We start from the raw sequence: 24931 nt of genomic DNA on the forward strand, positions 1-24931 counted from the left end.
TTTCAAATTTCTGAGGTTAAAAAAGGAGACTGTATTTAATTTTGTAACATGCCTGTGGGGATGACAGGGAAGACCAATTATTACAATAAAATTTAAAATATAAAGTTTGTGTGATTTTTAGTCATAATGACTTCATATACTCTGGAATCTCATTATGTTATTATCTTTATTTTCTGTTCCTATAATGGAAACAATTTTCATTACTACTTATTTTTTCTCACAAAAATTAGTACCATGTTATTTTAGGGAACACTGGTAGGTTTTAGATTAATATAATTCAGATTTATGACTTAAATGAAGATGTAACAGTCTGTGAAAAAAATCAAGCAACACAGCTAATATGTAACATGCCCTGGTTCAGAGCAGTGCTGAATACCAGCCACATTCTTTCCAAATTAACACATAACAATATTCTGAGCCACAGGCTATTATGGGGTGATCCACTAGCCTTACAACTTTTGAAGGTGTAAACCCCCCAAATTACAAAGTTTTTAAAGTATTAAAAGTGAGGCAGATTTGTAAGGCTGTCAGAAATATTTTAAGTCTGAAAACTCCTCTTGGAACAGACCACAGCTTGAACAGACAGAGCTCCAAGGCTCCTCAGGGCCAAGTGAGCACCAAGAAGGAGGCAAAAGTTTCCAGCCATGCCACCCTCCCAGCCCCACTCCCACTCCAAGAGCCCATGAAAAGAGAAAAGCAGTAGAAATCTGTTCCTCAAAGGATAAAGAGGAGCCCCACCAAAGGCAAACAAGCCACTGGGGAGCCACTGACTCAGCGAACCCCACTCGGCTCACAAGGCCCAGGAAAGACGCTCTCCCGCCACAGAGACCCACAAGAGAAACCGTCCTTTAATCCTTCCAGCTGTGTACCCTTTCTTTCAAGAGAAACAAACAGATGTAGGGTGTTTCTTCAGATCCCGAGTTCCTCAGCCAAAATGTGGCCTCTGTACTCGCAGCTCCCCCATGTCTGCCCTGCCTCCCTACGCTGAATTTACGGCTCAGGACAATGTTACAACTTATGTTCTAAAAACATCTTATCTGGTTGAGAATCAAGTCTGTGCCCCATTTTTACCACGTAGGGAGGCTTCAGGTCTGGCAGAGGAGGCAGGGATAATATGAAATAAGTTTCTGTTGTGACCCCCTCCCCCCAACCCTGTTGCAAATAACTTCTAGCAGCCAAACTCTGAATTTGTACATTAAAAAAAAAAAATGACAAAATTACCCCACCATACTTAATTTTTACTGTAATATATGAGGAAGGAATGACTATCAGCCCCTTAAAAAAATAAATGCCCTAAATTAAATAAATACATCACTGGGACTATCTACTTTTGCCAATGCTTAAATGTTCAAGACAATGTCATAGTTTCTTCATAATTCTAACTTACAAGTGAAATAAACAAATACATTTTATAAAGCATTAAGTAAAACATTCCCTTGATCTCATTCTGAACTGTTAGAAGACAAGCAATTAAGAGACTTAATTGTTTAAAAAATTATGTTTCACCTAGGTTTATCTGATTTTCTTAACTGACTTGAAACAGAAGAGAAAACCAAAGTAAATCCACTAATGATTTTCAGCTTTTGTATCTTCCCCTTGCATTTGGTACATACACGCCTACGCTGGTTTGCCCAGGTGTGTTCACAGGTGTGCCGTGATACTGATTCCCTAGGCACTTAGGTGCCACGTAAGCCTGGAGTAGCAGGGGCCGCCACCAGCATCCTCCTCCTTCATTTACCTCAGTAGAGAATTTTCTACGTGGCAGGGACATGAAAAACGTTAGGAAATCCTAAACTACATGCTAATACATATTTACATTTACTGCTGTTCTAAACAGTCCCTGGTAAGGGAAAGTTACTACATTCTATGCAGGGCATGGCTTCCTACTAATCCTATACAGACATAATGCAGTGCTGGGCTTTAGCTGCAAGCTAACCAAAACTCTCGTTTTCCACATATTCTAGCTTTAGGATCCAAACTGTGCACAGCTGAATATAAATTCTAAGATAATAGTAACAATCCCCCCCAAACTGAATACTTACTATATATCAGGTACTTCAATACTTATACGTATATATTAGTTATTTAATATAATTTGTATCAAGACCTACTGGGTTAGATCTTAACATCTTCACAGATAACTAAATATTACAGATGTTAAGAAGAGGGCCACCGTCACATGGGAATGTTTCAGATTTCCGAATTTTTGTATTTTAACTTATAAAGTTAATGCAGCATGCACACCATAAGCTTTGTAACATCTCCAGAGGAGGTCTACAGCAGCACCCCCGAATCAAATATATGAGTACTTTTCTAGCAACATGTATGAATATTCACAGTAAAGGGGATAAACAAAGGCTATAAATAGCTTTTCATCCATTCAGATCTCATTTTGCCACCAAGTTGTGAAAAGACTAGCAATTTCCAAAGATCTTTCATTTCAGAATTACAGATAGAGGGCTGTGTATCTGTGATGCCCTCAAGGTCACACAGGGAGGGGAAAGGCACAGTATTTACCATGTTTGGTGTTATGGAACTGAGTTTAAATCCAAGCTTCATCACTTACTACTGTGATAGACTTGCATTTCTGTAAGAATTGACTTCCCAGGACTGTTCTGAGGATTAAAAGAAGTAAGGAATAGCTATATACTTAGAGTTCCTGGCTCATAGTAAACACTAAATAACTGTCTGTGATTAATATCACAACTTATTAAGAATAGGGACCTCCCTGGTGGCGCAGTGGTTAAGATTCTGCACTCCCAATGCAGGGGACCTGGGTTCCATCCCTGGCCAGGGAGCTGGATCCCACATGCATGCCACAGCTAGGAGTTTGCATGCCACAACTAAGGAACCTGCCAGCCGCAACTTAGGAGCATGCCTGCCACAACTAAGACCCAGTGCAACCTAAGTAAATAAATAAATATTATTTTAAAAAGAATATGAACAGGCAAATCACGAAAGAACTCTCTCTAGAAAAAGAGAAGAATAAAGAAGAGTGGGATTCAAACCCTCAGTGGCCCACCTCCAAAATCTATGTTCCCATGGCAAGGGTACCACTACCACCATCAAGCAGCAAAGTGAAACTTTAAAGGTAAATATAAACACACACACGCATCCAAATGTCTTCCCATATTATTCCCACTCATAAAATCACATGGCTGATATTTATCAAATTTAGATTAAAAATTACACAGAAACACAGTCTTTATCACTGATATAAAGGTAATATTTTTCATGATGCTTATTCTTGTCTTCTTGATGAATGCTACCTTTGATTAGATTTAATCTTCTCAGTTAATAGCCTGTTCTTAAAAATAACTGAATTATCTCTAGTTTTCCAGCAGTCTCCTTTGGGTGCAGGCTTTTTATGTCTAATCAAAGTAGAAAACACACACGCACACACGAGAGAGAGAGAGAGCATTCACCTCTTATAAAGACCTGTCTCAAGAAAAAATAATCTAACTTTTTTGAAGTCGTATGTTACGTGTAAAAAAGTTCTTTACAACATCTTTAGAATTTCTGTTTTTCAAGCAGGAAAAATAAAGACTAATTGTTATCACTATATTTATCTTTCGAGGGAAATCTTTTCTAGTCATTAACACACACGTTTTCAGATGGCTGCCATCCAAACAGGGCTTATCGGTGAGGGAAGAACAGAGCTACCTGGAAGAGCTGTTGGTTTAAAGGACATGCTAAGAAGCAATCCCAGTGGACCCCTCACTGGGATCCCTTGCATTCTGGCTCTTGTTTGGGTTTGGCTAATGGGAGGCATCAGCAAGGGACCTAGAGAACGATGGAGACTGAGGACAGTGTTGTCCTTCCCAACGTCCTCCCTGACGGAGACCACGCCCTACAGTCCTGTCAGGTGGCCCCTCCACGCAGCTCTCTCCGGTTCTGCAGCACCGCCCTCCCCTGCCCTTCAGATACGGGGTGTGATGGCACCCCACTCTCGCCACCCCTGAGAACGGCACCCACACGTGCTTCTGTTACTGAACCTTTGTAAAATGGCTTCTTCGTAAAATATCCTGAAAATGAAGAAAAACAAAAAAGCAATTCCAAAATAATCTCCTAGTCTTTATTAACGATAAAAAGGCAACAATAACATTTTATATAATGCTTGCCACTTCAGAATATTTTTCATTTAAGAGGTATAAATATAAAATTCTTGAGGGGGAAAAAAACCTTCAAATTTCTTTCTTTTAATTCTACATTATGATTTCCACTTTCAAATAGTATGTAACAGGTCACAGCATGCCTCTGCTTTGAAAAAAAGCCAGGTAATAAGGATACCAGAGAGTTCTAGAATCAATAAGGATTAGAGGAATGTGAATTCCGGGCTTTGTAGGACATAGGGAGCATCCTTCTGAAAATCCCTCAATTCTGTTTGGATTAAAATAAGCCCTGACCCTCTCTGCCCAAGAGAAAAAAGAGGAAATTCTTTCTGATGGGTGACATCAATTGGAGCTTCTATGGGTCTTTCACATACAATGTCTGGCATGTAATAAGCAACTACTAGACACTTGAGACATTTGAAGAAAAGAAAATCAATCAACACAGGTGATACCTGGTGTGTGTCCTTCTAAATTCGATTTTTCAAAGCATAGCTATGATTTTATTTCATTTATAATTTTGAACCCTGACTTGTAATTCACTGCCAAATTTTTACAGCTTCTAAAATTACACCCAGGATTGAAGTGGGTGTAATACCAATGTAAGCTCAAATTGATCATCATTTAGAAAGCAGAGTTTGATTAGTTTGTAGACTTCAACTTTAATACCTCAACTATTAGACATTGTGTATAGTTTCACCATTTAACTTATGTATGTTTTGTATGTATACAAAACACATACATATATATGGCCTCTTTTCTTCCCTGCCTACCGTGAGAGAACCTGCTCTGACTACAATCCTAGAGAAAGCAACCTTCCATTCCACACCATCCTGTTCTCTTTTCTACACAGTTGACTCAATTATTCACTCACTCGTTTGTTCACTCAGTACACATTTATTTATTTATTAAAACAGCTTTTTAAAAAAAAAATTTTCTTGGCTGCACTATGTGGCATGAGGGATCTTAGTTCCCTGAGTAGGGATTAAATCTGTGCCCCTTGCATTGGAAGCGTGGAGTCTTAACTACTGGACTGACAGGGACATCCCTTATACACGTTTATTACATGACTCCTGCCCCAGGCACTGTGCTGTCAGTCTAGTAGGAAACCTGGGGCTGAGTAGGAGCTGCTCGCATGTGACCCAAGTGGGAGAAAGAGCATCCACATCGGCTGGAGGCAGGAGCGAGCCTGGTGCATTCAGGGCTGACTGAAAGCCAAGGTGAGGAAAGTGGCACTAGATGAGTAAGCACCTCATGTATACGAATTCATTTAACTTTCATAACAACCCTATGAGGTAGTACTCTTACGATCTGTTTTACAAATCAGGAAATTGAAGCCCAGAGCAATTAAATAATATGCCCCAAATCATACTGCTTTTTAGTGGTAGAACATGTTCCAAGGAACATAGAAACACAGTAAAAAGAACAAAAGAATAACTTAAATTGAAGCTATCATCCTTGTAAGCATGAATTCAATACAAAGAAAAACACAATAGCTACTTCATGCAATGGTCAGTGAATTCTGATGTAATAGAAGGCAAAGAAGTATCTGTTCCACTAAACACACAAATGTGTCACCTTCTACCATTTTATTTACAACTCCCCTTGCCTAGGACATGAATCATAGTAATATTCCACTTCTTATGATCACAAGTAAGGCACTGTGCTGCATGAGGGAAAACAGCTTTACCAATAAAAAAATTCAAGTTACTTGAAAATCATAAAAAATAGAAAGACATAAATAATCCATAATGGATTAAAAAGTTACTGCCAATTCTTTGAGTTACCAATGCTAAATTTCTAACTGAGTATGTCAAGGAATTCAATTCAAATCAGATCAGTTCTTTAAAAATGTACTGAATGCTGATATGCCAGACGTACTAGATGCTGGGAACATAAAGACGAATGAAGTACACAGCCCTGTCCTCAGCGACCTCGCAGTCTAATGGAGCTGAGCAGACATGTATACAGGCAATTACCATAAAAGCAATAAAAGAAATGCTAACTGATGGAGGGAGGAGGGAAAAAGGGTGGGAAGAAAATCTGAGAGAGGTTATATCTGAGGTGTATTAAAGGATTCATATGAATTTGCAAGGGTGATCAATTTGAAATGGGATTATAAGCAAAGAGAACACCATATGCAAATTATGAACACATTACGTTCATTTTGGTACAGGATACATAACCCACAATACCTGAGTAGGTGGTGAATCGCTGTGGACAGACATACTAAGGATTTTAGATTTTAGATTTTATCCTAGGTAATGGAGAACCACTGAAGCATTTTATGAAGGGATATGATACAAGAGACTTGTTTTTTAGAACAATTACTTTAACAGTAATACGGAAGATGGATGAGACAGGAAAATCAATAAGGCTATTATACACAGGTGAGTCAAAAATTATCCGCACTCCGGTTATATTAAAACTTCTGTTGGCCGCACTGTCTTATGAGCACTTTCTGTTCAAGGCTACTGTCTCCCCAGTCACTGCTGTGCAGGTATGAATGTGTTACATCAGTTCACTTGTAACTGTGGTGCGAGCAAAAATGGATGCCCCACTTGTGATTTGCATAAAAGAAGAGCAGCGTGCAATGATTTGTTTTTTGTTGTCTCAGGGTGTGCACATCTGCACACTTCTGCCCACACTGTCGACACCCTGCAAAAACTTCGTTTTGAGGTGTTAACGCATCCTCCCTATAGTTCTGATCTTGCTCCATTGGACTCTCACCTGTTTGGTCCCCTGAAAGCTGCCCTATGAGGATGAAGATTCACTTCTGATGAAGAAGTCAAGACAGTGGTGCACTTGTGGCTCGCAGCTCAGCCTAAAACATTTTTTTAATGAGGGAACATGAAATCTTATTGCCAGATGGACAAAGTGTATTGAAAAGTAAGGAGATTATGTTGAAAAATGATGTATTTGTCTTTTCTAAAAGTTAATTAAAATAAATTCTACAGCCAGAGTATGGGTAATTTTTGACTCACCCTTGTAGTTATTAAGGGAAAAAGGGATAAAGACCCATCCATACCAGAACAGTAGCAGTAGGGATAAAGAGGAGAAAATAGTTTTAACAGATACTTAAAACCTAAAACTGAAAAGACCTGGTGACTTCATCAGGGACGAGAGAAGAAAACAGTATTAACTCTCAAGGTTCATGACTTCAGCCACTGGGTGGGAATTTTTCTTAATGGCCTTTAAGTATATGATAGGCTCCTGAGCATCAGATATAAAATGAAGTCTTTCCTGAAGGCAACAGAGATGTGAGAAGAGTCACTTTACTGTATCATCTACCCACTCAAGAACAGTTGCCCACTGCCTACCACACTGTCAAAAAACTCTATGTATGTATGATACATAAATCCTTCTTCTTGTTCCTTTCATTCTAATTCCCATACCATATCCTCAGTGCCGACATTAGATACATGTACAAAAACTGTCTTAAAAGAGATACATCAACCTTCTAATCAGTTTCTTTGTGAGCAATACTCAAAGTCTGGAGAAATTATTCACAATCAAGAGCTCAGCCACAGAACCTTCAGAATAAAATACGTCTGGGTCTCACCTCTAGAGAGTTTGATTCCGCAAGGTCTAAGCATCTGCAGCTTAGACAAGTTTCACAGGTGAGTCTGACGGAAGCCCCAGCTGAAAACCGGTTATGCAGACAGATACATTTTCAATTAATAGTTAAGTCTGAGAACGAGCAGCTGAAGTTTGGATTTGATTTCATCTCTTTTATTTTCTAATACTTTATAACGGAAGTCAAAATTGAATAAAACTAAGTAATATGATACCATAGAAAGACTATGACGCTTTGAAGCTGCCCTTCAGGTCTGCGTTCCTTCGGTTCACAAACTCTGTGGCCTTGGGCGAAACACTTGCTCTCTCCTCTAAGTCTTAATTTCTCCGTATATAAAATGAAGAGGTTGTAAGAGATAAATTTTTGATTCCTGGTCTTTAAAGTTAGCACTCATTTAAAATGAGTGGCCACGCTAAACGCTTTTGTTGTTAAAAAAAAAAAAAGACATAGTATTTTACAATTAAGAAAATAGTCCATTTACGAAAATGGAACAACTTCTCCTTCACCCCCACCCCTTTTTTTTGGTTTCCTTTTTGTATTCACCCAAGGTGATCATCTGAAGCAGCACAGAGGTTAAAATAAAGAGTCAGAGACAAAGACATAGCGGACTCTCAAAGCAACACCACAGATCCACTTTTAAAACAAAGACTAGATGTGCCATCTGTCTAGAATCAAGTGAAAAGTAATATGCAAGCACTCTTTACTGTTACTGGTCTGTTATGAATGCTCAGACTCTTCATGGGAGCTCAATTAATGTTTAACTACTGTTTTTTCTTTAATGAAGACTGTAATATTAGTTTATGCACAATTAGTTAATATGTAAGTTTATGCAGAAGTACATTTCACATAAAAGAAACACATCTTGCTAGGAGTAGCCAATATTATCCCTAACTATAGTTAACATTGTCAAATATAAATTAGCATCACGAATTAAACTCATTGAAGCAAATGTGTAGAGAACTCCCAAAGTAATACAGAATTAGAACACTTTTCCTTAAAATATTTGAAAAAACACATAATCAAATGAGAAATAAACCTGATCAAATCATACAGCCCAAATCATTCATCCATGAAAATTAAGTATCTCAAACTGTTGCAAAGATACTTCTTAAAATTTGGGCATAATTATCGATTGTTGATTACTAATAATTTTATTAATAGATCACTACAAAGCTATACCAGTAAGGTAATTATTGCTAACTTCTAATAAGTATGATACATTTTATATTACTGAAAAGGGAGCTTACTTGTTACTCTGTCCCTTTACTTTTTAAGTTGAAAACCTACCTCAAAAGTCTACTTTTGAGGACTTCCCTGGTGGTGCAGTGGTTGAGAATCCTCCTGCCAATGCAGGGGACACGGGTTCAATCCCTGGTCCGGGAAGATCCCACATGCAGCGGAGCAGCTAAGCCTGTGCACCACAGCTATTGAGCCTGCGCTCTAGAGCTCGTGAGCCACAACTACTGAAGCCTGCATGCCTAGAGCCCGTGTTCTGCAACAAGAGAAGCCCCTGCTCGCCACCACTAGAGAAAGCCTGTGCACAGCAACAAAGACCCAACTCAGCCAAAAAAAAAAAAGCATTTTTGGATATCCAAAAGAATAGACAATGTTTCAAAAGCTGTTATTAAATATTTAGTTTAATGTTACTAAATGTTATTAAACATTTTACCTAGCACTGACCCAGATACTCTGAAGAACAAAACACAGTATGACAGATGCGTGTTAATGAGAGTCTTGCAAGATTAGTCAGAAGGACAAAACATACATGGAAAAACCATCCATGGAACATGGACTAAGGCAGCTTTTATAGTCAAGAAAAGCAGATAATATAACTTGCTATCTATGTAAAGTAGGAGTTAAAGAATAAGAGGCTCAAATATATCTGATAAAGGATTAATATCTAAATATATAAAGAACCCATACAACCCAATAGCAAAAAAAGAAACAATCTGATGGGCAGAGGATCTGAATAGACATTTTTCCAAGAAAGACACACAGATGGCCAACAGGCACCTGAAAAGGTGCTTAACATCACTAATCATCACGCAAATGCGAATCAAAACCACAGTGGGATACCACCTCACCCCTACGGAATGGCTATTACCAAAAAGACAAGAAATAACAAGTGTTGGTGAGGACGTGGAAAGAGAACCTTTGTACATCGTTGGGGGGAATGGAAACTGCTGCATCCACCATGGAAAACAGTATGCAGGTTCCTCAAAAAGCTAAAAATACAACTGCCATATGATCCAGCAATTCCACTTCTGGGTATTTATCTGAAGGAAATGAAAACTCTAACTCGAAAAGATATCTGCACCGCCATGTTCACTGCAGCATTATTTATAATAACCAAGACACAGAAACAACATAAGTGTCCATGGATGGATGAATGAATAAAGGATAAGTGGTGTGTATATATATAATGGAATATCACTGAGCCATAAAAAAGGAGGAAATCCTGCCATTTGTGAAGACTGGGATGAACCCTGAGGGCATTATGCTAAGTGAAATAAGCCAGACAGAAAAGACAAATACTGTATGATCTCACTTATATGTGGAATCTAAAAGAACAAAAAAGAAATAAAAAACTCCCCCTGAACTCACAGAGCAGAGAACAACTGGTGGTGGCCAGGGGCTGGGGGGTGGGCGGTGGGCAAAATGGGTGAAGGTGATCAAAAGGTACGAGCTTCCAGCTATAAAATAAATGTCATGGGGATATAATGTACAACCTGGTGACTATAGTCAAGAACACTGTATTGTATATTAGAAAGTTTTTAAGAGAGTAGATCTTAAAAGTTCTCATCACAAGAAAAAAATTTTTATTAACTGTTTGGTGATGGATGTTAAATTGACATATTGTGGTGATCATTTTGTGCTTTTCATACACACACACACACACACACACAATCATTACGGTGTATGCCTGAAAATAAGATGTTACATGTCAATAACATCTCAATTTAAAAAAAAGAGGCTTGAGTGGGTATCAAAGCCTTGAAGGATACATAAGAAATAAATAAGTAGAGAAAAATAAAAATTAAATAGTAAATTATATAACCTTTATATCACACTTTTGTAATATTTATTACTAAACCAACTTGCTTCCACTAGTGCTCCTCAATAGAAGAGAGAGTGTTTTCTCCTTAGGTATTAATTTTCATATCCAACACCACCAAGCAAATAAGAGTCAACCGGTAGACAACTGCCCACCAATCAATAAACAGTTCATTTTAATGAAAGCACACTTGATATTTGCCATGAGAACGGTTTACTCTTTCAAAAACTCTAAAACAGTGAAAGAGGTGCCCTTTCAAACATCTAGTAAAATGCTACTACATCAATTCAATATTGCCCTCTGGATACAAATCTACACTCTGTAAATAAGCTCTACAACCTGTTCACAGCCTGGCTCTGAATTATTTTTCAGTCTCATCCCCTAGTTCTGCCCTGCTGGTCATACACCTTTGCCACACCAAACCTCTGCCTGCCCTTTAAACCCACCAGGCCAAGAGAGTCCTTCACCCACTTCTCCACTGCACACTCCTACTCATCTTCCAAAACCAGTCACCACTTCCATGAAGCTTCAAGGAAGAATCAATCATGGTCTGCGCCTCTCACAGTACTATGTTCCAACCTCCCTTACCTAGTGAAACAGACTAATTACAACCATCAATCCCTCCAGAAATAAAGGTACCTAAAAGCAGAGGCTCATTCATTTTGATAATCCCACCAATACCTCTCACCGTACCTTGTAAATAAGAACAAAATCACTGACGAATGCTAAGAAGAGAAAACAATACAAGTTGTTCAAGTGTTCTCTATTATACCCTGGAAATGTATGTGTATGTGAGCACACACAGAAGATCACAACTAACTCATAAACCGTCAGATTAAGTGGCGAGTATGGCTCTGCAAAAGGATTCATCACTTTTATCAGAAATACTTACAACAAGGTCCCCTTTAAAAATAAACTCTTTGAGTATAAAATTATCCCTTTCACCCATTTTGTTACAAGACTTTTCAGAACCACTTTATTACCAACCTAGATATATTTCTGACTGGAAACAAGACTATCAGGAAGTCCAAATAAGGCAGCCAAAAATTCGAATTTTAAAAAGCAACCATTAGTAATTAAATATCAAAATCAACTAAGAAGAACCCTTTGAATCTGATTTCAGATCTCTACATTTTCTAAAGCAAGTGTTTATTTTCTTTCCCCCACTGTCTGTGTTTTAGTCTATCTTTTGTGCAAATCACTTTGTAGAATGCTTCATTCAATCATCTCTTAACCAAATCACTTGCCAAAGGTTTAAAGCACAGCATGCAACAAAGTTAACTTTTAGGAAGCTTTATTATTATCAGTTGTGTCAGAATGTGAGTCAGATACATATTCTAAAAATTTAGATACAACAGGACACAGATCTGACTTGATCTCTATAAAGTCTTTGTCAAGTTAAATGTAAGCCATACACAGAAATTATGAATAAATGAATTTGAAATTCTAAAACCAATCTTTCTTCATTTTAGTAGATAACAACAATATTAATAGCCACCATTTAACGAGCACCCACTATTCACCAGACATTTCACGTAAATCTCCCTGATCCATCCAAAAGCCCTTAGACCAATTCTGAGCCTCAGATATTAAACGGCTGGCCAAGGCTACACAGGTAACAAGTAATAGGATTCAAATCCAAATCTGAACAGTTCTAAAAATTAAAACTTAATTCACTTCTATGCTAACAATATGTAATACTGAAATATTAAGCCAAATATCTATACGTCTCTTTGCTTCTTTGAACTGCTGAAGGATGAATGGTCTAATGTATATCTGTTTCTCATCACCTTTTTAGCTCTGCAATAGTCATTCTTTGAAGCATTACTAAGGCTCTATGCCTGAAGTCTATACTTTGTGAAGTCTATGCTTTTTGAATATAAAAATTAATAAAGAAAACCTCAACTAAAATTAGAGTTGGGGGATGGCCTGTAGAGGGAGCTCTAACACGTTCTCACACTCCACTACTTGCAGGCACTGACCTTCACTAACATGCCCCACTGGAAGCAGCAAACTTTGCACTCACAAACAGAAAGTGCAACTACTTCCCAACCCCAAAGGAAGAAGTTCTCCTTGCTCAGCAACAGCCCAGGCAACAAGAAACATCTCAGCTCAGTAAATGAAAAGTCATTACCACCCTAAAATCCTACTTTCCTCCCTTGAACTTTCATTTAGAACAGCCCCTCTCGACTCCCTCCTTTTCCTTATAAAAGCAGGCTCCCTTTCTTTGTTCTCTGGACTTACCTACGGTTCACCATAGATTGCATGTTCCAAACTGCAATTCTTTGCTGTTCCTGAATAAACCCATTTTATTATTTTAGGTCAACAAGTTCTACTCTGATACTTCTATATAGTTAAACTGTTTTGAATAGCACACAACAGTAACTTTCTTACACTGAAGTCTAGAGGAATATCTTTTCAGAGAAGTTTCAATACTATGTTATATAAAACTACCAACTACTTTCTCTCAGTGCTACTTAGAGGCAACCCCCATAGAGCTTAGCTTTTAGGTATTAAATGCTCTGAAACTAGCCTTACAAATAAAGGAATGGATTAAAAGGTGCTCTCTAAATATTTGATTAAATACCAGGTGGCAACACCAATTTCAAGTATGAATTCCATGCTGGTGAAGGAAAAAAGAGTTTCAGTTCAATAAAAATTCTGCTCCACCAGCTCTGCAAAATTTCACGGCTCATCTGCGTTCTCTTAAAGCTTCTTCACTGATGGTACTTGTTTAGAAAGAATCAAGAGCCAAGTTTAATATAGGAATTATTTAATTATATCTGTTTAGGACAGTTGTATGTGGCCACTTATTCTGGCATCAAAGTAATTAGCATTAAGATCAAAGGCTTCTAGCGTGAAGCCAGAATACAAACTTGTTTGGATTTTATGTCATGGAACCACAGAAAGAATCCACTAAGTCAACTTTCACTGAATTTATTTATGCCTGTCATTTCCTTTGGGGCAAATTCATTTTACAGGCAAATGTAAGAGACTCAAAACTGGTTGGCTTTTATTGTTTGGTATTAACTCTTTCAGTCGCAGCCACAGAGCTGAAGTGAATTCAGCCATATTGCTGGTTCAAAAGGGAACTTAATTACCTCAAGCCAAAGGCATTTATGAAATCAGTTGAAAGGAAAGAGAGATTAACTGCTATTATGATGCTGCTCCTGAAGCCAGGAACTAGAAAATAGGGATGAATTATGACAATTAGAATACCTCAAAAGCAGAGAAGAGTTATCGGCCTCTTTCTGTTCTTTACTAACCTTGCAACACAGCTTTGTTTTTTATTTTCCACTCATCCTCTTGTGCTACAACTGTTTATTATTACCATCAATGAAATCTGCAATGAGAATAGCTGTATGTGTTCACAGAATCACTTAGGGATGAAAGGAGATTCCGAAGACCATCTAATGCAACTAACATCCAAAGAATATGTTCCTTATACCATATCCCCACTCAGCAGCCAATGGATGGAACATTTTCTGCCTATTAAAGCAGCCCACTCTGTCTTTACATGAATACTGTAGAGAGTTTTTACTCAGTAAATAAATGTCTCACTATTGCTTCTACTTTGCTGTATCTTTAGAAGTCATGAAAAACAAATCTAACTCTTCTTTCACATGAAGTCCTTTGAACATCTAAAGAGAGTGACTTTCTCTAGTTACTTCCAGTCCTTCAAATGTTCCTCACATGAAATGCTATTAAAGTCTTATGTCTATGTTGGGCAAGTTTCAAAAAATTTAATTTGTGTGCATACCTAAAATTACTTTAATTTTAAAAAATAGCATATAAAACTGTATTACCTAAACAAATTAGTTATCAACTTTAAAAGAGTTGACACTAATGCACAGCAAAATTCTCCTTGTAAATGTGTATGCTTATACTAAAACTCAGTAAATTCAGTCAGACACAAGACTGTTTTTTTACTATTTAAATAATTAATTGTCCTTAATTGTCCCTAATGTATACCAGTGAAATGTTCGCATGAAAAGCTATTTGTTAGCTAAAGTTTTAATAAACATTTAAAGTACCTTTCTACAAAGTTTTGGAGCTTTGTTCTGTAGTTGATTTGAATAACAGGACGATTTACAGAGTTTCAACTAATATAGATGATCATCTCTCATAATTCTGACAACTTGCACCCAAAGTCAATACAAACAAAAAGTTAAAAATTCTGAATTTTTTAGTCTAAGTCAGAAACGCTGAACTTTAAGGCATTTTAGTCATCTGATTGCTGAAGGTCCTGAGATGGACTGCATAATCTATTTCAAGATCCTCACTTTCAATGTCAGTAGAAGTAATCTATAACATTTCACATGTTCTTAGCTTAAATAGTGGTTCATTAAACACTCAACTGAGTGCTGGCTACACAGACTGTTTTGAAAGGTTAACATCATCCAAATTACAATGACAAAATTATTAAACATTCACACACAATTACTTACCCAAGACTCATGGTATAAAACTGTTAGTAGATACATTGCATAATCATAATTCTGTCTCTTTAAAGGGCACCTTTAAAAGACAGACAGAGGTAGGAAGTAAAAATTCTAAAAATTCAGTACACGGAATAGTTTGCAAAGTATACAAATACTAAATACAAAGGGTAACATATTCAGGAATTCCCTATCTGCCTCAGGAAAATACTATTTTTGGAATAAGAATTATCTGTGTAATTTATGACTTGAGGATATTGAAAACTGATATTATTTTTACTTTTATTTAAAGGATCTCTTTGCTTTCATCACTAACAAAGTTATTTATATCTGATAATAGCTTTACATTATTTTTAATATGATTGTGTCCAATCCAAGTAGGCTTCACGATCTCAGGGCTAAGAGTCTGCAATGGCGTGAACATACCTGCTGAGTTCATGTGAAGAATACAGAGAGACTGATGCTAATCTAAATGTTCATCCTCACTTTCCCAGAGCTGATTCTTTTAAAAATAAGCTACACTGCATAACACTGTATTTTTTTGCATTTTGTATTTAAAATGGAACTAATGACCTAATATTAGATAAAATTTCTAGATAAACATGAGCTGACATTAATTTTTAGGCCTAATAAAATAATATAGAAAAGGAATTAATTACTACTAATTTCTTTAACTATAAAATAAAACTATCATATGACAATTGATTTTAACTGTCCTCTGTTTATTCTGTACTTAGGTTTAATAGTCCTCTATTCTACCTAGTTGTTACCATAAAACATATATACACACACTTGTAAATTTAGGAAACATTATCAGAAACTTACAGAATTTCTAACAATAACATATTAAAGGTAGTTTTGAAAATTGCACAAACTAAAAACACAATTATTTTGAATTCTCTAAAGTTAGCAAAAAGATATTAATGTATTTCAAATCTATTTCTCCCATATGGTAATAACCTAAAATTACGGTTCCCAAGCTTTTCCCACCTCCACACTGTTGTCATCTCTTTATCTCATGCTACTTCTTCATACCACTAAGAAGCAAGACATAAAACCTAAGTTGATACTGACACATCCAAATGGTTTGAAACTAGGATAAGGAGGGAGAGAGGATACTGTCCACTTGTTTTTCTTTGTATTTTGACATAATTTAGAAACAACCAAAATATAATTCTAGAAAAAAAATAACCATTTAGCAAAAACATATCGTAGCCTTTCTTCACTGCAAATGACCTAATTTATAAACTCATATACAATAAATTTAATACTACTTTTACAAACTTCATTGCTAGCACTGAAATTCGGCTTATTTATAAAAGTGCCTTGATAAATTTTCATATTTAATAATTTTGATTTTAAAATATAAGATTTCCATACTTTGACTTTGCATAACCTGTTTAAGCATGAATCTCTGGCAAATCATACTTTCATTTTCATCTAACATCTTCCCTGAGTTTTACATACACAAATATATTAAAACTAACAACAATTTAACTCAGCTAGGCAAGCCTCTCCACGTACATAAAGATCACAGCAACAGGAGGCTAGTGTGAGGATATTAAAAATATGAATGAGACAACTTCTCTGACCTAACAGATTAATACAAGGACAGTAGAGCAACACATGACATATCTGCTGAACTTTCTTTACCTGTCTGTCTTGATGGTAAGAACATCTGTGCTCTTGCAGTATCGATCTCCTACAAGTTTAATAAGTTTCTTCTTTGCATGATCATCTAAGTTCAAACTAGAAAGTTTAACCTTAAAAAAAAAGAAAAAATATTTCAAAAATTACTTTATATACCCTGCTTAATGAGAAAACAGTGGCAATATTATTTCTATTAACATTAAAAAAGAAACCAAAAGAAACCTTTCAAACTCCTTCCTATACAGAGTTAGCAATTCACAAGTATCATGAAGCCTGATCTTACTCATGGGGAAAAAAATTACGGGGAGCAAACTGTTTGGAGTTCTTTGAAAGTTCCGGGCATCAGTACCTTTCCTAAAAGAACAAATGACATGTCTCTTAAATAAATGAAACTACAGTGCTTATGAGTAGTACTAACTAGTAGAATTCCACTCAATTAGTGTTAGCAAAGCTGTTTATAAAAATAAATGGATGGAACATAAGGGCTTTAAGAATTTCTACCATGCAATTACGAGACCCATATTACTGCAACAGTTTAGGGGCATTTATTTTAAAAGCTACAGATACCTCATGGAAGCCAAAATATAGCATCCACGAAGGATCAAAACACTGGAAACAATTCAGCTCAACAATTCTCAGAATGTTAATACTAGTCCCACGGGCTGCTAAAAAGAATGATTTCTTTAAAATGGCTGTTTCCATCGAATCCATTTAGGAAATGCTGGGTTAAATTGGGTTCTTCATGGAAGGATTTCTTCGAGGAGGCAACATGTTAAAGAGCATCCTGAAATTTCAAGATGCAGGGTTGTTACGTAATAATTCCCAATTTATTCAACCTGGATTCTACTTTTCAAGGGATAATTCCTGAAATGAGTCTTCCTTAAAACTTATTTTGGGAACTGCTGGACTAAATGAACATACTTTTTAATTTGCAGAGAACTGTAGCCTGGGCTGAAAGGTATTATCTAGAGATGAACAGGTGTGATCCAGGAAAATGGGTTAGATACTAGAAAACAGTTAAATGAGGTAAACTACAGATTATTTTTCCATGGAAACATTAAGAATAAGCAAGAATCAAAACTGTATGAAGGGGACTTCCTAAGTGGTGCAGTGGTTAAGAATCTGCCTGCCAGTGCAGGGGACACGGGTTCAATCTCTGCTCCAGGAAGATCCCACATGCTGTGGAGCAACTAAGCCACATGTGCCACCACTACTGAGCCTGTGCTCTAGAGCCTGCAAGCCACAATTATTGAGCCCATGTGCCGCAACTACTGAAGCCCGCTCACCTAGAGCCCGTGCTCTGCAACAAGAGAAGCCACCGCAACGAGGAGCCAGCGCACCACAATGAAAGTAGCCCCACCTCACTGCAACTAGAGAAAGCCCGTGTGCAGCAATGAAGACCCAATGCAGCCAATAAATTAATTTTTAAAAAACTGCATGAAGAAGTAAAAGGCTAAATAAATAAGATTTTGAAATCCCACCTATTTCTTCCCCCTAGCTTCAATAACCCTGCATTTCCCTCAAGACAGCCACAGCATAAGAGCTTATTTACTTTCCCATTTTTCCCACTAGACTGCAAACCCTTGACAGTAAGAACAATATCTGTCTTGCTCCTGGCAATGACCTAGCACCTAAAAAGCACGCAACATATATTAGCTGAATGAATACATACATTTCAAAAAGGTAGGATGTGTTGTTTCTTTTCTTTTTTTTTTGGCCATGCTGCATGGCATGTGGGGTCTCAGTTCCCCGACCAGGGATGGAGCTCGTGCCCCCTGCAGTGGAAGCACTGAGTCTTAACCACTAGATAGCTGGGGAAGTCCCTGTTGTTTTTTTTTAAGCACAGTGAATTTTTTAATTTGTACTAGAGAAAGTAGGAAATAAATAAATATAAATGCACTCAAAGAACCTAAGTAGTAAGAACACTGACTACTGAATATCAGTCCCACAGAACGGTCACATGTTGTAGGCAATGTGAAATCGCCACAGTCCCCTGAAAAGAATTTATGTCAACAACCCGGCTACCAGCTTGATGGATAAAATAAGCAGTTTCATGATGACTCTGATTGTTAGCAATATGCAGAATTACCTATAAGAAAATCATAAAATGTACCTACATTATGATTATAATTATGAAAATATACACATGTATGCGTACAGATACAGTATAGAGACAGAGTTTTTACCCTCAGTGAGAACATAGCAATGTTCCCTTTTAAAACTCCTTCAATAAAATCATGATGTTTAACCATAAACTTACAAACTTACCATTTAAAAAATTTGTGTTCTAGTTTTTTATGTAAGTAGTCCAAAAAGAGTAGCAGAAATGCTCATCATTACTGTGACAACTGCTTTAAAACTCATGTTCACATGAACATTTTAATGGTCAAAAATTATATAGTCTTATGCCAGAAACTCATAAATATTTCAGACTGCTCTGCAGTACACTCACGCCATCTGCTAGCACTCAAAGGCACTGCAAAACTGTAGTCTTTAACCTGCACTAATACTCTGCACTCAACTTCATTATCCCCAAAACAATGTCAACATTTCAAATCATAGGAGGTTGTAGTTATGTGTGTATCTTCAAATGTCTCATTTAAAAGAACTACATAAATTGAAAAATGTCTAAATGTGTGAAATATTTTCTCCATTTACAAGATATGCAGTTAGTTAAAGAACTATGGTATTACACATAAGACAAGAATTGGGCTTGATGTTTAGATTTGCTACTTATCAGATAAGTGACTTTAAACAAGTGATCTTCTTGTTTCCTCATTTACAAAACAGAAAGGATTCACAGAATTTTTGTCAGGAATAAATGAGATTAAATAGAAGAAAGTACTTTTAAAGTAAAATCCTATTTAAGTTATTTTTAATTCTAACTACTTTTATGACTCTCAAGAAAAATATATCACCTTTCCTTCTCTAAATTTAAAAATTTGAGTATCTCTAAATAACCGTTTATAATATTTGATTCCCTTCACAATATTACATTAAATCATGCTGGACTGCATATGCTTTAGTTGCACTGTTTTACCTACTTTTACCCTTGAACCACAAGACACCAGTCAGGACACCATTCCTGAGCCTTAACCGCCAGCAGGCAGAGTGAGAAGAGTCCAGAAAGGCAGACAGGAGTCAGGCAGAAGGGACACAAGGGATCGAGGAAGGCAGAGTGTGGCGGCATGAGAGACAAGGGAGACGCGAGGCGATGGCAGCACCATATAACCAGCGGTATCTGGGGGCATACTTCAAGTAAAGCAGTGAGATTACTTTTATGTGAAACAAAATAAGCAAATTTAGAACCAATAGGGACTTTATATGCCTATTCTGGTACTGAAGACTAAGGCTCACAAAAATTAAGACCAAAAACATGAATGAGAATCTTGGTTTCCTGGGAATTCCATGGTGGTCCACTGGTCAGGACTCAGTGCTTTCGCTGCCATGGGCCCGGGTTCAATCCCTGGCTGGGGAACTAAGATCCTGAAAGTCATGGGGCACAGCCAAAAAATAAAAAATCTAGGTTTCCTAACTCTGAGTTCAGAGATTTTTTTTAATCATAAAACACAGAGCTCAACTGTTGTTTGTTGTTGTTATTATTATTATTAAAAAGAGGTAACATTTAAGTTCTTAAATATGTATCAAGTATTATTATCTTATAGTAGAGACACTATTAACCTGTAGAATGACATCAGCAAAGTAGAATAAGCTCTTTTTCTGTTTTCCTTTTGCTGATCTGTATTTTATAAAATGCATACAGTAAATCTGTATTATCTTTTGTGATTTTAAAATATTTTCAATCTCTCTAAATACATAAATATATTGTTATGATATTTAAACTGTCCCATGGAATAAAAAAATGCTGGAAAGCTTCATAAATTCATTTCATAAAAATGGCACAACCCTGATAGTAAAACCCAAAGAAAGAAAATTACAAATCAACTATGGCCATATCACTGAAAAAATTTCTAAAAATGAGTCTGTCTATTTGTTAGCACATACTGCAAAGATGGTTGCAGAGATTTTCAACAAATTTTGCAGTATACTTGGAATGTTCCAATTTAAAATACAGATTACATGGAGTACAAAAACAAACTTTTTGTACTGGAAGGCCTCTCAAAAAGGTGGGCAGTCCATTCTCCAGGACAGGTGAATCAAGAGTTCATTAGTCAGGGCTCCCTGGAGAAATGGCTGTTTCTGGGAATGGGACAAGGAATATATAAAATGAGCTAGGAGCATTCCGTGGTGCCAAAAAATAAAGAAGTGTTTAAAAAACAAATGATGGGGGATTTCCCTGGTGGTCCAGTGGGGAGACTCCAAACTCCCAAGGCAGGGGGCCCAGGTTCAATCCCTGGTTGGGGAACTAGGTTCCACACGCACACCGCAACTAAGAAGTCTGCATGCCACAACTAAGACCCTGTGCAGCCAAAATACATACATAAATATTAAAAAAAATAAAAATAAAAAACAAATGATGGGACATGGCAAAGAAACAGAGGGGCTAAGTGAAAAAGTGCCCAACTGCCAAAGCCAAAACAATTTGAGCAACAAAATAAAGTATTATTGGACCATAATCCAAAGGATAAAATAAATATCACTGATATAAATAAACGATTGAATAAATAAATAAATGGAGGAAAACAGACAAATCCCTCCACATAGAAGAATTCCAAATAATCTATGTGATATTTCTCCCTCAAGGTGGTGAAGCATAATTTCCGTAAGTGTGGGCTGTGCACAGTGACTTCCTTCTAAAGAGAACACTATGGAAAGTAAGGGGAAAAAAGGGTAATTTCATAGTGGAGAAAAACGGCCGCCACCACCTCAGCCAGGAGATCTAAGCTGCATCATCAGTGATAAGTCACGTCAGGAGCCTCTACCTTTGCTATGATGTGATGAGAACCACACTTTACTTCTGAGGTGTTCCTCCCCAAAACACATAAAGGCCTAACCATGAGAAAAACATCAAACAAATGGAAACTGAAGGACATTCCACAAAATACGTAACTGGTACTTCTCAAAAGTGTCAAAGGCATCCAAAAAAAGGAAATTCTGAGGAACAATCACAGCCAACAAGAGCCTAAGGAGACGCGATGAATACATGTAATGTGCTACCCTGGATGGGATTCTGAAGCAAAAAGGCATGCTGGGTAAAAACGAAGGAAATCTGAATAAGTATGAGCTTTAATTAATAATGTATCAATATTGACTGATTCATTAATTAGTTGTAACAAACATACCATAGTACCATAAGATGTTAACAGGAGAAATTTGGTGTGAAACATGGCAAACTCTGGACTATCCTTGAAACTTCTCTGTAAATTTAAAAGTGTTTTAAAAGTAAATGCTTAATTTAAAAAAAGGTTCACTGGGTAAAACTGTCCATGACTGCCGTGTGAAAAAGATACGTCATGTGCATCAAGACTCCTTTAACAAAGGTTTCCAACACTAATTCAGGAGTTACCAGGGCACACATGGAACTGCAGCGGCACGCAGCATGTTCCTGGTGAGTTGCTTCTCCAAAGAAACATGAGCAGACATCTAAAAACCACTGAGATGTAAACTTTAAAAGGATGAATCCTGGAACTTCCCTGGTGGGGCAGTGGTTAAGAATCTGTCCGCCAATGCAAGGGACACGGGTTCAATCCCTGGTCCAGGAAGATCCCACATGCCGCGCAGCAACTAAGCCCGTATGCCACAACTACTGAGCCTGTGCTCTAGAGCCTGTGCGCCACAACTACTGAGCCTGTGCTCTAGTGCCAGTGAGCCACAACTACTCAGCCCACGCTTCTAAAGCCCATGCTCCACAACATGAGAAGCCACTACAATGAGAAGCCCGCGCACCACAAAGAAGCGTAGCCCCCACTCGCCGCAACTAGACAAAGCCCATGTGCAGCAACGAAGACCCAATACAGCCAAAAATAAATTAAAAAAAAAACAAAACCCTCTCTAAAAAGATGAATTCTATAATATGTGAATTCTATCTCAATAAAGCTGTTTTTAAAAAGAAAAAATAAGTATATAAGAAATCAATATACCATCAAAATGGGCAAAGGAGTGAGAAAAAAAACCATTTTACAAAGGAATAAATTCTCACCCTCATTTGAATTCAAAGGCATACATTTCAAATATAAGACATATTTTTACAATCAAGCTGATAGGTAATAATAATATCTAGGCTGGTCCAAGTACAGGAAAACAGGCTTTCTCACAATCTGCTGGTGTTGTATTTGCTATATATATAATAACAATTTTATAATATACAATCAAAAAACTTTCACAATACATATCAAAAATCTTTAAAAGATCTATCTCTATCCTTTGACCTGAACTTCTCAATCAGGATTATATACAAATATTAACCTCTAAGAACATTCATTATATTTTTCCAACAAAACCGCTAGAAGGCCTACATGTCCCATAACATGGGTAACAAATAAATTACGGTATATCTATGCTGTAGAATTATTTGCTTGTATCTTTCACTTTGGTATCTCCCACTTCAGTCTCAGGAACAAGACTAAGTCTGAACTGCTCAATGTTGCACCCCCAGCCTGAAACATTCTCTTGGCACATTAACAGACCCTCATTTACACACTATTCTATATTATACTAACATTAAAGAATGTTTAATAACACTGGAAAACTTTAAATTCATATTGCTAAATAAAAAAGAGCAGCTAACTAATCAAATATAGTATCATCCCATTAATATAGACAAATGCTGACTGTATATCTACTAAAATGAGCTCCTGTGGTCAATAGTCGTTATTTATGTGTGGTGGAATTATAGGCAATTTTATAATTTTAAAAAGTTTTATATTCTCCAAATTTCTATGAAAAATATGTATCAGTTTTATAAGCACACATACAAAATACTATCACAGAATAATGTGTTCCAATAATTCCTATTTTTTAAAAAATAACTCTTACCCTTAAGGTCACGACTCGCGCTTTGGGGTTTCGAATAGATGGTCCTGCTGAAACGTAATCAGCTGTGTCAATTTCAATTGGAAAATGCTTCTCACATTTTTCATCACTGTCTAATGCAGCTGGCCACTCAGTGCAAAAATCTGAGAATTAAAAAAAATTATCTCAATTATAGTTTTGTAAGTAAATTCTCATTGTAATGTATGGGACCAGACAAAATCAAATTATTGAGGAAGATCACCTTTCAGGACACATGGAATGAATGAACAGATTCTCTTTTGCACTTTCTATATGCACCATCACCACGCATGCATCTCTTTTCTTCCTGGGTGAATCCTAACTAGAGAACTGAATTAAGGCAGTGGTTTGGATAGTTCAGGCTTGGTGGCGAGCAGTACGTTCAGTTAAGAGGAAGCTATGACTTGATGGCCGCTTATTACAGCTTTGCACATGTCTGTTATGAGACAGTTTAATTCCTCGCCAACTAGAAGCAAACAGTTCATAATGCCTGGAGCATTACGGTTTTTGAAAAGGCAACAGATAATATTAATTCACATCCAAACGAAGGTTACTAAAAATCAGCTGAAGGGAAGTGAAAGAAGCTCTGAAAAAGCTCTAAGAACTGAGATGTGGTCAATATTCTCTCAGAACTGGAATTCAACAGGGCCTCTAACCATAACAGGTACAAAAGCCTTGGTCACCTTTAAATGATTCTTACAGTAATTCACGTTTCTTTGATGTGACTTCTGAGCCACTGAGACTAAATGGAAAGAGGAACAGACTTGTCCTCATATTCAGGCAAGACAGCCAGCCTAGAGAGGAGGGGGTCTGGGTCTGAGACCTGGGCTACAACCGGAAGTTCCAAGCACTAAGAACACTGCACACAGCACAGAGGAGTAAACACAGACCTCAACAGGGAAAAGAAAATCTTTAAAGGAAAAGAGATGACTCCCAGCCTCCTGCAGCTATCAGTACCGTCAGTACTGAGGGACTCCATAGGTGGGCAGCTGATTTCATTTTGCCCTATTCCTATCAAGTGAGTGTGGGAGAGGGCACACGGCTTGGGATGAAAACTCCCGGCATTATCAGGTTCCCCTCAATAGAAATTTCATTTCCTAAACAGCCTCATTCTAAGAAGAGCTAAAAGTAATTGGTTTCTTAAGTCAAA

General features: G+C 37.1%; 1 protein-coding gene across 1 annotated transcript in view; it reads right to left on the reverse strand.

Annotated features, from left to right (window-relative positions):
* MRPS35 (mitochondrial ribosomal protein S35) overlaps window positions 1–24931 on the reverse strand; it is a 39912-nt gene that overhangs the window by 1426 nt on the left and 13555 nt on the right. Inside the window, exons 5-7 of the mRNA XM_057703108.1 lie at window positions 23767–23906; window positions 16834–16943; window positions 15190–15259 (exon numbers count right to left, since the gene is read on the reverse strand). Coding sequence (XP_057559091.1) covers window positions 15190–15259; window positions 16834–16943; window positions 23767–23906 — 320 coding nt within the window. The remainder of the gene's footprint in view (window positions 1–15189; window positions 15260–16833; window positions 16944–23766; window positions 23907–24931) is intronic.

This window comes from Hippopotamus amphibius, chromosome 12 (genome assembly GCF_030028045.1).
Source record: "Hippopotamus amphibius kiboko isolate mHipAmp2 chromosome 12, mHipAmp2.hap2, whole genome shotgun sequence".
Classification (NCBI taxonomy): domain Eukaryota; kingdom Metazoa; phylum Chordata; class Mammalia; order Artiodactyla; family Hippopotamidae; genus Hippopotamus; species Hippopotamus amphibius.